This window comes from Oryctolagus cuniculus, chromosome 16 (assembly GCF_051225735.1).
Source record: "Oryctolagus cuniculus isolate XC-2025 breed Fujian yellow rabbit chromosome 16, ASM5122573v1, whole genome shotgun sequence".
Lineage (NCBI taxonomy): Eukaryota > Metazoa > Chordata > Mammalia > Lagomorpha > Leporidae > Oryctolagus > Oryctolagus cuniculus.
Window position 1 is genome coordinate 19,300,760 of NC_142882.1, and position 11,998 is coordinate 19,312,757.

An 11,998-nucleotide genomic window follows, 5' to 3' on the forward strand; every position below is an offset into this window, starting at 1 on the left:
CGCTGGAGCCTCCCCGGGACAGCAGCGCCAAGTCCCCGCTCGACGGCACCCCGGGCCCCGACCCCGCGCGCCCCCGACCCCGGCGCACGCAGGAGGCGGAGTCGCGGCGCAGGTGCAGAGCAGGTGTTTATTGGCGCGGCCGGCGCGGCGGGGGTCAGAGCGCCGCCACGCAGTCGGTGCCCGCGTACCCCGGCAGGTGCAGGGCGAACTTGCGGCGCACGTCGTCCGGCACGAACCTGCCCGCCACGAAGTGGTGGCGCCCGGAGAAGCGGCGGGCGCAGCGCTTGGGCGCCGCCAGCGACACCAGCACGTCGGGCTGGAGCCCGTCCTCCGCTTCGGCGCCGGTCTCCGCGTCCCAGCCTGAGGGAGGAGGGCGAGCGGGCGCTGGGGCGGGGGTCGTCTGTCCTCAGACTGGAGCCCCGGCCCCACCTTCCCTGTCCGACGCGGGGCCCGGGCCCCGCCTCCGATCGCGTCCTCCCCGTCTGATATCAGCCTCTGCCCTCTGACCCGCAGGTCTCCGTCAGGCTTTCCTTGGAGTGGTTCCCGCCTCTGCCCTCAGACTCTTCTGCTCTCACTCCTGCCCTGCTACTCCACCTCTGCCTTCTGACCTGACATCTGTCCTGTCCTGCCCTCCCCATTCGGGTCCCCCCTCTAGACCCCCCCCTCAGATCTGCCTCCATCCCCAGGCAAGCCTCCCCCCTCTGACCTGAGAGCCCCGCTAGACCCCGTCAGTGGGCCCCAGCCTGTCACCTCTGGGATGAGCCTCCACCTTCAGTCTAGGGCCCCCGCCTTCTCTCCTGCCTCTGACCTGAATCCGGGGTCACCGAGTGGAAGCCACCGGCTCCTCCATCGGACCCGACTGCTTCCGAGACCCCGGCCTCCACCCTCAGACTAAAGGGCACTCTGTCCCACACGGCCCGCTCAGACACGGGGCATGCAGCCTCCCCTCTCAGACCAGACCGCCCCCGGAGCCGCCGCAGGCTGGGGGACACCCCCGGAGTCCAGCCTCCCCCACGGAGGCCCGGCGCGGGGCTGTTTGTTCCGACCGCGTGTCGCCTAATGGCTCCAGCAGGCGCGGGGCGGCGGCCAGGGCGGGCGCGGCCTCTGCTGAGTGAGCTCACGTCTGCCCGGGCAGCCGGGCCAGGGGTGGGCAGCGGGCACTCGAGCTGGGCATGGGGGGTGGCGGGGGCCCGGGTCACCTGGGGGCAGCTGCCCCGTCTCCCCGTCCTCGGGATGCCCATGACCCTGGGCCTGCACTGCAGGGGGTGCGGGGCCCCCCTCGTGCCTGAGGGGATGTCCAGGCTCACGAGGGGGACGGAGAGCTGCTTGAGCGTGGCCAGCGCGCGGGTGCAGGGGCCCCCGACGTCTCCCGGCCGCGCGCCGGGGCCCAGCACGGCGTCCACCACCAGCCCGTAGGCATCGTTAATGAGCTGCACCTGGGGGGGGGCAGGGTCAGAGGGCGGCCTCGGGGCGCCCCCCGCCCCCGCCCGTGCTCGCTGTGGCCCGCGCGGACCTCCGTGGGCAGGTAGGACAGGAAGGGGATGTCCATCTTCTCGCACTGCGTGGTCAGGTCCCGGTGCAACTCGTCCAGCGAGCGCGTCGGGTAGAAGACGCTGGGCTCGTACTCCTGGGGTGCGGGAGGGTCGGCGCTGGGGGCGGCCCGGGCAGGCGGCCGCAGCCCCCCGCCCCCCGCCCCCAGGGCCCGGCTACTCACAAAGGCCCGCAGGTGCCGGGCGCACGCCAGCCCCACCGCCCCGTTCTGCTCCGGCCCGCACACCACCAGCACCGTCCTCTGCTTCCGGGAGGGGGCGGGCAGCGGGAACACCTGGCGGGGGCGCAGCGGAGGCCCGGGCCTCAGTTTCCCCGCGGGAGGCAGGGGCCTCGTCAGGCTGCGCCAAGCCCGCGCTGGCAAACGCGCCTCCCGCCCCCGCCGGCAGCCCCGCGGTTTGTTTACCCTCGCCCGGCTGCAGACATTTTCCACCGCGGCGGCCCCTCCCCTCCCGCGCGGCCAGGGCTCGGCCCCTCCCGGAGGCCCCGGTGTGCGTGTGGGGGGCTGTCCGAAGGCCCGGTGCCTCTGTCCCTGCCCACTGTACTATTATTTGAAAGGCAGAGTTCCAGAGACCCGGAGGGAGACCCTCCTTCCCAGAGGGCTGTAACAGCCACAGCTGCACCAATCCGGTCTCCCACGCGGGTGCAGGGGCCCAAGGACCTGGGCCATCTTCTCCTGCTCTCCCAGGCCACAGCAGAGAGCTGGATCGGAAGTGGAGCAGCCGGGACTGGAACCGGCGATGGGATGCTGGCACCGCAGGCCGGGGCGTTACCCACTACCCACAGCTCTCTACTATCTTATTCAGAAAGGCAGAGACCTCCATCCCCTGGGTCACTCTCCAGACGGCTGGGTCAGGAGCCCAGAACCCCATGTGTGGGGGGCAGGGGCCCAAGCACCGCTGTCTCCCGGGGTGCACACGAGGGAGCGGGGATCTGACGCAGGGCTGGGACGTGAGCCCAGGCCCCGCAGTAGGGGCTGTGGGCGCCCCCACCCGCTCCGGCCCTCCCCTCCCCCCGAAGTCGGAATTAAGGCAGCAGGTGTGGGGGCCCCCGAGCCGTGGCACAGCAGGTAAAGCCGCCGCCTGTAGTGCTGGCATCTCATGGGCGCCGGTTCGAGTCCCGGCTGCTCCACTTCCGATCCCGCTCTCCGCTCTGCCCTGGGGAAGCAGAGGAAGACAGCCCAGGTGCTGGGAGACCCAGAAGCTCCCGGCTTCAGCCTGGCCGAGCCACCTGGGGAGTGACCAGCAGATGGAGGGTTCCTCTCTCCAACTCTGCCTTTCAAAGAAAAATGAAATGGACCTTGAGGAGTGCAGCCGTGTGGCTCCTCACCCTCCTGTCCAGGGTACCCAGTGGGCGTGAGCACCGTCCCCACAGGGATGCCCATGTCTGGAGGCCAGGTGTGGCCCCAGGGCTGGCACAGGGAGCCAGGGGTGGGGGGCAAGCCTCGGCTCCAGGGTCTCGGCACGGTCCCACCCTGCCACTGACGCAGGCCCGAGCCCAGGGCTGTGTCTGGGGGGGCCAGGGCTCGCGGCGCACTGCCCGGGCAGCTGTCGCCCAGCACAGACGCGCTCACTGCGCTGGGTGTGCTCCTGCGGCTTTGCTCTCTCCTCTCTTCACACGGGGCAGGTTTAGAAACACAAACATTTAAATAAAAAAGGAGGGGCTGGTGCCCTGCCATGGTGGGTAAAGCCGCTGCCTGTGGCACTGGCATTCCATATGGGTGCTGGTTCTAGTCCCGGCCGCTCCAGTTCCCATCCAGCTCTCTGCTGTGGCCTGGGAGAGCAGTGCCCCTTGGGCCCCTGCACCCGCGTGGGTGACCTGGATGGAGCTCCTGGCTCCCGATGGGTGCAGCTCCGGCCATCGTGGCCATTCGGGGAGTGAACCAGCGGATGCAAGACCCTCTCTAACTCTACCTTTTAAATAAGTAAATACATATTTAAGAAGTTGAGTCATAAAGATACTGTTTTTGAAACAGTATACAGTTGCGGCCAAAGACCGGGTGGGGGGCGGGACTGGCTCCGTATGGGGCACCTCCCATGACTCCGCTCGCTCCCTGCACCCTGCACGGTGCCTGCTACCAGCCCCGTCCTCAGGGGGCACAGCTGCGGCCCTGGGCGCTGTCCCTGGACCTCGATTCTCCTCTCCGTGGTGTGGGCTGGCCGCAGGAGGACCCGCAGGCTTCTGGGAGGCCAGCCCGTCTTGCCCCCCGGGGTCCTGCAGCTGGTCCCGCTCGGGCGGCGGACGGCGGTCAGGTACCTTGGCCACAGCCACGGCGCTGGCGTGGCCGCACAACTCCACCAGCTGCTGCCGCCCGAAGCGATAGTCTTCCAGCAGCTCCCGCTCCAGGGCGGCTGCCTCTGCGGTGCTGGGGGCCGGAGAGGGAGGGAGGCAGGGACGCGGGGTCGCCCCGCAGACGGACACTCAGATGGAGCCGGGAGTGCCCCCGTGTTCCCCACGGGGCTGGCCGCGGACCCCCTCCCGCTTCTTCCAGGCTGGAGCCGAAGCGCGGGCGCCCTCTGCTGGCCGACGATGCGAGTGCGGCGAGCGCTCATTCCCTCGTCGGAAGCGTGGAGAACAGACCACCTCCCCAGGTGCCCCCAACCCCGTTCCCAAGAGGAATGGGGGGTGGGGGCGACGGGGCTTTGATGGGGCCCTGGGTTGACTTCAGGCCGCGGGAGTCCCTGAGCCGGCGCCAGGACGTCAGAGGGTGGTGGAGGGCTGCAGAGTTGGGTGGCTCACGCGGGGGCAGACGGGGGACCTGCGGCTACAGCGCCCTTGGCTCAGCCCCTTGAGGAATATTAGAGGCAGGGAAGCTGGGGCCCCCACCGGGCCGAGGGCCAGGGGCTACCTCACCCAGGGTAACTGGCGGGACCTGGGCAAACACGGAGGCTAATCCTCCGCCTGCGGCGCCCGCATCCCATGTGGGCACCGGTTCGAGTCCCGGCTGCTCCGCTCTGATCCAGCTCCCTGCCGTGGCCCGGGAAAGCAGAAGATGGCCCAAGTGCTTGGCCCCTGCACCTGCGCGGGAGACCCTGAAGCAGCTCCTGGCTCCAGATTGGCCAGCTCCGGCCATTTGGGGACCAGCAGATGGAGGACCTCTCTCTCTGCCTCTCAAATAAATAAATAAAATCTTAAAAAAAGAAAATAAAGAAAGATAAGGAGACCTTAGGTATGTCCCCAACATTAAAAAAAAAAAAAAAGCGAGGGCAGAATTAAGCCAAGCACAGGGACCAAGCCGGGCCTGGCTTCGTGGCTCCCAAGGAGAACTGGGGGGGGGGGGGGGGTGCTGGCATGGAAGCTGCTGATAGTCCAGAATCAGGGGCTGGGTCAGCCTCCCCCGGCCAGGACCCCTTCCCTTCCTACTGGGGACACCCGCAGGGAACCACCACGACTCCGAGGAGCCAGATGGCTGTGCAGGCCCACGCTGGAACCCAGAGGGAGTCGGGGAGGGCCAGACCTAGAGGGCAGGGGCCGGACGGGACGGTTTTGGGGCGTGACCGGTCAGGGCGGCAGGTGGACAGAGAGCAGCAAGGGCTGGGAGTCAGGGAGGGCTTCCTGGAGGAGGTGTGCAGCTCTGTAGGAGGGGACCCAGGGGCAGGACCATCCAGGGCAGCCGCAGCAGGTTCGGCCATGCAGTCAGCACTACACTGGGTCTCCGCGGGTTGGGGAGACGGGGCCCCAGAGCCCCAGAAGGCCCTGGGCCTGCAGCTGATGCAGGGTGAGAAACAGCTCACCCCGCCTGCACCTCCGGAGTTCTGGCTGCTGCCCTGCCACCCGCGAGACCTCCGGCAGCTCTGCGTGGAGTGGGGCCAGAGGTGACCTCAGGCCGATGGGAGCTGGACCTGTCCCTCCCCAAACGCTTCAGGGAGGGCGCAGGTGCCCAGGCCGGGCGCTGCCGCTCGCTGGGACGCGCGGCTCCGCCCACCTGGCCGCCCGGCACTCAGCAGGTGCACACCTGACGTGCGAGCGGCTCAGCCTGCAGCCTCCCGCCCCAGAAAAGGCCACCCGGCCCGAGGCGGAGAACCGCCCCGCGGCCCAGCCGTCCCGGCCCCGGCCCCTCGCGCCTGCGCCGCCGGCCTCCCCGGCCCCGCTTCCCGGCTGACCTGAGGAAGCGCCGCTCCTCGGCCGCCGCCGCCGGAGCCCGGCCGCCCGCGCCGCTCATGGCCGCGGTGAGCGCGGCGGCCGCCGCCACCGCCTTTAAACAACACGACCAGGGGGGCGGGCCTTCCCTCCCGCCAATCAGGGAGCGCCGCAGAGGCGCTGCGCGTGACCATTGGCCGGCGCCGCCGCCGGTCAGCCAGGCCGTGGGAGGGGCTCCCGCCGCGGCCGCCCCCTCCCCCGCGCGCACCCCAGGCCGCAGGACACGCGCAGGCGGGGTGCAGCGTTTATTGCCCGCGGGCGGCGGGACACGGCCCGCGAGGCGCCCGCTACGTGTACCACGTGAAGCCGTGGTTGGCGCTGAGCCTCTCCTCGGCGGTGCGCAGCCCGTACAGCTCCCCGACCATGGGCGACACCCAGCGCGTGGTGTGGAACACCGACTCGCCCACCTGCGGGGGGGGGCACATCCGTGGGTGCGGGCTCCCCCCGGCCCCTCCCCGCCAGCCCCCCCCCCGCCCGCCGAGGCCCCACCTTCCAGTCGGGCACCTCCTTCATAATGACGGCCTCCTCCTCCAGGTTCTCCCGCAGGAGCTGCAGCACCCTGGGGGGGGGGTAGGGGGCTGAGTGCCTGCAGGGCCCCCCTCCTCCTGCGGGGTGGGCGGGCTGAGTGCCTGCAGGGCCCCCCTCCTCCTGCGGGGTGGGGGGTGGGGCCGAGTGCCTGCAGGGCCCCCCTCCTCCTGCGGGGTGGGGGGGGGCTGAGTGCCTGCAGGGCCCCCCTCCCTCCTGCGGGGCGGGGTGGGGGCTGAGTGCCTGCAGGGCTCCCCTCCCTCCTGCGGGGCGGGGTGGGGGCTGAGTGCCTGCAGGGCCCCCCTCCTCCTGCGGGGTGGGGGGGGGCTGAGTGCCTGCAGGGCCCCCCTCCCTCCTGCGGGGCGGGGTGGGGGCTGAGTGCCTGCAGGGCTCCCCTCCCTCCTGCGGGGCGGGGTGGGGGCTGAGTGCCTGCAGGGCCCCCCTCCTCCTGTGGGGTGGGGGTGGGGGGGCCGAGTGCCTGCAGGGCCCCCTCCTCCTGCGGGGTGGGGTGGGGGCTGAGTGCCTGCAGGGCTCCCGGGAAACCATGCTCCCCGACCCCGTTCTGCCCGGCCCCTCACTGTCTGAGGGCGCAGGGCGGGCCCCCCGCAGCCCCCACGCACCTGCGGTCCTTCTCGGCCTGCAGCAGCGGCATTAGCGCGATGCGGGCCTCCAGGTCCTCGATGTGCAAACGCCTGCGGACCCCAGAGCAGGGCCCGGGTCAGCCCCGGCTGCGGGCGCCGGCCCGGGCCACCTCGTCCCCAGAACTGCTGGCTTCACGCTTTCTGCTCAATTAAAAACTTTTACCCTAAAAATAGCGCTGCCTGCTGACCAGGGCGGAGAAGGGGGCGCGGGGCGGGGGCAGGCCTCACACAGTCTCCTCCTCCCCTTCTCTCAAAATAGCCGCGGGGTGCCGCCTCCTGGCAGCTTCCCCGCCGTCAGTGCGCCCCGTCCCCGCCCCCTCCCACCCCTGTGGGAGCGGCGCCCGTGACTTGGCTCAGGGCCGGGGTGGGGGTGGGCACCCTCTACCCCACACCGCCGCCGCCTCTTGGTTCGGTTTCTAAGCTCCGATTCTCGGCCCGGCGCGGTCAGCACCAGCAGCAACCTGCTTAGCGGCGCGCGGCTGAAGGGGGTGCAGCTCCCGGCGAGGGAACCCTAGAAACGGGAGAGGGGTCAGGGCACCCCCCCACCCTCGCCCCCGCCCGGCCCCTACCTGCGCTCGCGGTTCCACTTCATCATCCCCCAGTACCCGAAGAGCAAGGTCCCGATGCCCACCGCGAACATGCTGTAGCCTGCGGAGACCGAGGCCCGCTCAGTGCTCCGGGAGGGACCCTCCCCCCCCCCCCCGCCCCCAGCGCGGCCCGGCCCCTCCCCCTCAGGAGGGGGCTTCGGGAGGGCGCAGGCGCGGGATGGGCGCGGTCGGTGGGCCTGCTTCCACCAGCTCCAAGGAGGTCCCGGTGCCCGCCCGTGTCCCGGTGCCCGGGGGCTTGGGGCTGCCTGGGCCCCGTGGGGTTGCACCAGGAGGGCCAGAGGCCCCCATATTTACCGAGTGCCGGGGGGGTATCTTCAGGCTGCCCTGCTCACCCCGCACCCCCACCCCCCATCTTTCAGCCTCCTCTCCAGATGGGTGTGGGGTTGCCCGGATAAATCGCAGGCCCGGCCCTGGCCTCGGGCGGGTGGGCGCGCAGGGGGGCTCCGGGAGCCGGGTAGGGGTGGTCCTCGCCTTTCCCACCCGGCTCGGCCCTGGTACTTCTGCTGGGTGCGGCCATGCAGGTGGAGCCGCCTCAGGTCCCGCCCACTTGGTCCGTCCGACCAGCTAAAACCTCCAGGTCAGGGCTGGTGCTGACCCAGGGGGTTTAGCCGAGGCTGGGGACATCGGCACCGGCACCAGAGTGCTCACCCCAGCCCCGGCTGCTCCGGCCCTGCTAATGCACCTGGGAAGGCGCGGCTGCCTTGGGCATCTGGGGAGTGAGCAGGGCACGGAAGCGCTCTCTCTGCCTCTCAGAAAATAAACAAATCTCACCACAACACACCCAGACATTTCCCACCCGGGCACTGCCTGCACCCAACCTTGTCCACTACAGGGGAGTTCCCGTCTCCAACAGCTGCAGACGCGAGGCCGCCCCCAGCCTCCCTGGGGAAATGGGCCCGGGAGACCTGCGGCCCTCACGCAGGCCTATCTGGTCTTGGAGACTCCTTGATGGGGGCTCAGAAATGCGGTGGGAAAGTGAAATTACAGGGCAAGTTTCTTTTGGTGTAAACGCTGTGGAATCCGCACACGATCTTTTCATATGTTTTCCCAGGAACTTTTAAACGCGCTGAGGTGTAGCGGGGAAAGCCACCATCTGTGGTGCCAGCATCCCGTGTGGGCGCTGGTTCGAGTCCCGGCTGCTCCACTTCCCATCCAGCTCTCTGCTGTGGCCTGGGAAAGCAGGGGAGGATGGCCCAAGTCCTTGGGTCCCTGCACCTGCGTGGGAGACCTGGATGGAGATCCTGGCTCCTGGCTTCGGATCAGCCCAGCTCCGGCTGTTGTGGGCATCTGGGGAGTGAACCAGCGGATGGAAGACCTCTCTCTCTCTCTCTCTGTCTCTGCCTCTCTATAACTCTGCCCTTCAAATAAATAAATAAATGTAAAAAAAAAAATGGCATCATAGGCAGTGGCTTTACCCTCTAAGCCACAGCGCTGGCCCCAATAAACAAACAAATCTAAAAAAACTTCACTCAAATTAACTTATCCTTTTTTAAAGATTTATTTATTTATTTGAAAGTTAGAGTTACATAGAGAGAGAGAAGGAGAGGCAGAGGCAGAGGCAGAGAGAGAGAGAGAGAGAGAGAGAGAGAGAGGTCTTCCACCCACTAGTTCACTCCCCAATTGGCTGCAGTGGCTGGAGCTGTGCTGATCCGAAACCAGGAGCCAGGAGCTTCTTTTGGGTCTCCCACGTGGGTGCAGGGCCCAAGGACTTGGGCCATCCTCCACTGCTTCCCCAGGCCACAGCAGAGAGCTGGGTGAGAAGTGGAGCAGCCGGGTCTCGAACCAGCGCCCCTATGGGATGCTGGCGCTGCAGGCCAGGGCGTTAACCCACTGCACCACAGCGCCAGCTTCAACTTATCCTTTAATTACATTTCCCATGAACTTTCTGAAGGACCCTGGTATTTCCTTCCTCTGTGGGAAGGCCAGGGCCAAGGGGGGGCCTGGGCTCTGGACTGGGGGGCCCCTGGGCTCTGGACTGGGGGGGGGCCTGGGCTCTGGACTGGGGGGAGCCTGGCTCTGGACTGGGGGGGGGGGGCTGGCTCTGAGCTGGGGGCGCGCCCGTGGGGCGTGTGCAGGGTGAGGCCGGTTTTCTCCCTTCTTTTGAAAGTTGGGGGGAGGGAGAATGGGGAGGAGACGGGGCAGGATTCCCACTGCTGGTGTACCCTCACATGCCAACAGCGGGGCGGGGCCAGGAGCCGGGCGCCCCATCCGGGCCTCCCGCGGGGGCGGCAGGGCCCACTCTGCCGTGCAGGTGCAGGAAGCTGGAGGAGAGGCGGACTCCAGCCGGGCACCCAACAGCCGTCCCGGGGCCATTCTGAACCCCGAGAAAGGGCCACAGGGCCTGTGCCCGCGGGCGCCGGGCAGGGGGCGCGGAAACTGCGGGTGGCAGAGCCCCCCACGACCCGCCCCCTCCCTCCCGGCCGCGCGGGCACCGGGAGCCAGAACCGTCCCGAGGAAGAAGGCGGTAGGCCTGGGCGTCCCGACAGCGCGGGGCCATTCCTCACCCGCGCCCGCCCTCTACCTCACACGGACCTAGGAACCGGTCCCGCAGGGCGCGGGACGCACAAGCCAGCAAAGGAACGGCCCGGCGGGCTTCCTGACGATCAAGCCTCCCTGCGGCTCCATCCCGAGGGCGCCGAGGGGAGCGGCTCCCGGACCCCTGGGCCTTCCGGCTCCGCGATCAGAAGGCGGCCCCCGCACTGCGGACCCGCCACCAGGCCGCACGCCTGAGTGCAGCCGAGGGCTCACGGGCTCAGCCTGGCCGCGGCGGGCATCTGGGGAGCGAGCCAGAGGAGGGAGCGCTCTCTGCCGCTCAAGTAAGGTAATTAATTGTAAAGAAGTAGAAATGGAGTGGCTCTGTAGCACAGTGGGTAAAGCCGCCGCCTGCGACGCCGGTATGGGCGCCGGTTCGAGTCCCGGCTGCTCCACTGACGGTCCAGCTCCCTGCTGTGGCTGGGAGAGCAGCGGAAGATGGCCCAGGTGCTGGGGCCCTGGCCCCGCGGGGAGACCCGGATGGAGCTCGTGGCCGTGGCCGTGGCTCAGGCCTGCTGTGGTGGACATCTGCGGAGTAACCGGCAGATCTCAGGTGCTCGGGTCCTTACAAAACCCGGGGCGCCCCTGCAGGCACAGCCGCGACGGCCAGCAGGCGGCGCCACCAGCGAGTGCTCAGGGACGGACGCATGGACACCTGAGCGCGCAGCGTCCACGCAGGGCGGTGGCTGTGCCTGCAAAGGAAGCGGATGGACCTGGAGCCCGGCCAGCAGGGGGCATCTCAGACCCCCCACGGCCCGGACGGCGCGGTGGGCCGCCCCTGCAGCGCCAGCACCGCTGGCCTGGCAGAGGCCCGGCGGTCGCTCCCGCCCAGCTCCTGCTCACGCTCCTGGGAGGCAGGAAGGCGTCCAGGGCTCGGACCCCTGCCAGCCGCGCGGGAGACCCGGATGTAATTCCTGGCTCCCGGCGTCAGTCTGGCCCAGCCTGGCTGTTGTGGCCGCTCGGGGAGTAGCTCTGCCTTTCAGATAAATAAAGGTCTTCCATCCGCTGGTTCACTCCCCACATGGCCGCAATGGCCGGAGCTGAGCTGCAATGGCTGGAGCTGGGCTGATCCGAAGCCAGGAGCCAGGAGCTCCATCCGGGTCTCCCACGCAGGTGCAGGGGCCCAAGGACTTGGGCCATCCTCCACTGCTTTCCCAGGCCACAGCAGAGAGCTGGATCAGAAGAGGAGCAGCCGGGACTCGAACTGGCGCCCAAACGGGATGCTGGCACATCAAAGCAAGCGGAGCAAGCGGCTTAACCCACTGCAAAACAACACAGGCCCCCTCAAATACATTTTAAAAATTAATTTAAAAATAAACAGGGCCAGTGCCGTGGCTCACTTGGCTAATCCTCCGCCTGCGGCGCCGGCATCCCACATGGGCGCAGCTCTCTGCTGTGGCCAGGGAGTGCAGTGGAGGATGGCCCAAGTGCTTGGGCCCTGCACCCCATGGGAGACCAGGAGAAGCGCCTGGCTCATGCCTTCGGATCGGCGCAGCTCCGGCGGCTGCGGCCATCTGTCTGTCTGTCTTTCGAATTCGGATTCCCGGTCGCCCTGCGCGCGGGTGGGTGGGGGAAGCCCCGCACAGGGCCATTTCACAGACTCCCTCTGGGCTCTGCGTTTCGGCACAGACTCCCTCTGGGCTCTGCGTTTCGGCCCCAGCCCAGGCCTGGGGGGTCGCGCGGGGAGCTGCCGCCCTCGCCCGGGTCTCCGCGACCCCCGCCTGCTACGCCCACCTCAGTGTCACCCGCGGCACAATGGGCCGATGCCCGCGGCCGTGGGCGAAGCAAGCCCGGAGCCGAGCAGCAGCCTGGGCCCCGCGCTAGGTGAACCTGCCCGGGAGGCGCCCCCGCCACCCCGGCCCACGGCGGCACTGACCCGACAGTCCCCGACGCGGCAGGTTCCGCTTGTAGTCGATGGGGCCGTAGCCCCCCGGCGGGGGCATGTCCTGCTTCACCTTCGACGCCGCCATGCTCGCTGGACGCCGCACTTCCGGTCGCCGGCGG

At 69.0% G+C, this 11,998-nt stretch overlaps 2 protein-coding genes across 3 annotated transcripts; both read right to left on the minus strand.

Annotated features, from left to right (window-relative positions):
• Positions 1-108: 108 nt before the first annotated feature.
• YJEFN3 (YjeF N-terminal domain containing 3) lies at positions 109-5,773 on the minus strand. 2 transcript variants are annotated; one of them, XM_051828234.3, is made up of 6 exons: positions 5,652-5,773; positions 3,805-3,913; positions 1,715-1,825; positions 1,514-1,627; positions 1,286-1,436; positions 109-360 (listed from the first exon to the last, which is right to left on the minus strand). In XM_051828234.3, exons 1-6 carry the CDS (start codon positions 5,708-5,710, stop codon positions 155-157), a joined length of 750 nt encoding a protein of 249 aa, XP_051684194.3. In that variant the 5' UTR covers positions 5,711-5,773; the 3' UTR covers positions 109-154. The 2 variants fall into 2 exon arrangements, with proteins under 2 accessions (XP_051684194.3, XP_089171901.1); XM_089315775.1 differs by having other exon boundaries at positions 1,514-1,825.
• Positions 5,774-5,918: 145 nt separating this feature from the next.
• NDUFA13 (NADH:ubiquinone oxidoreductase subunit A13) lies at positions 5,919-11,978 on the minus strand. The gene is made up of 5 exons (XM_070059076.2): positions 11,871-11,978; positions 7,424-7,502; positions 6,834-6,905; positions 6,178-6,247; positions 5,919-6,095 (listed from the first exon to the last, which is right to left on the minus strand). The coding sequence occupies exons 1-5, from the start codon at positions 11,962-11,964 to the stop codon at positions 5,976-5,978; spliced, it is 435 nt and encodes a 144-aa protein (XP_069915177.2). The 5' UTR covers positions 11,965-11,978; the 3' UTR covers positions 5,919-5,975.
• Positions 11,979-11,998: the final 20 nt, after the last annotated feature.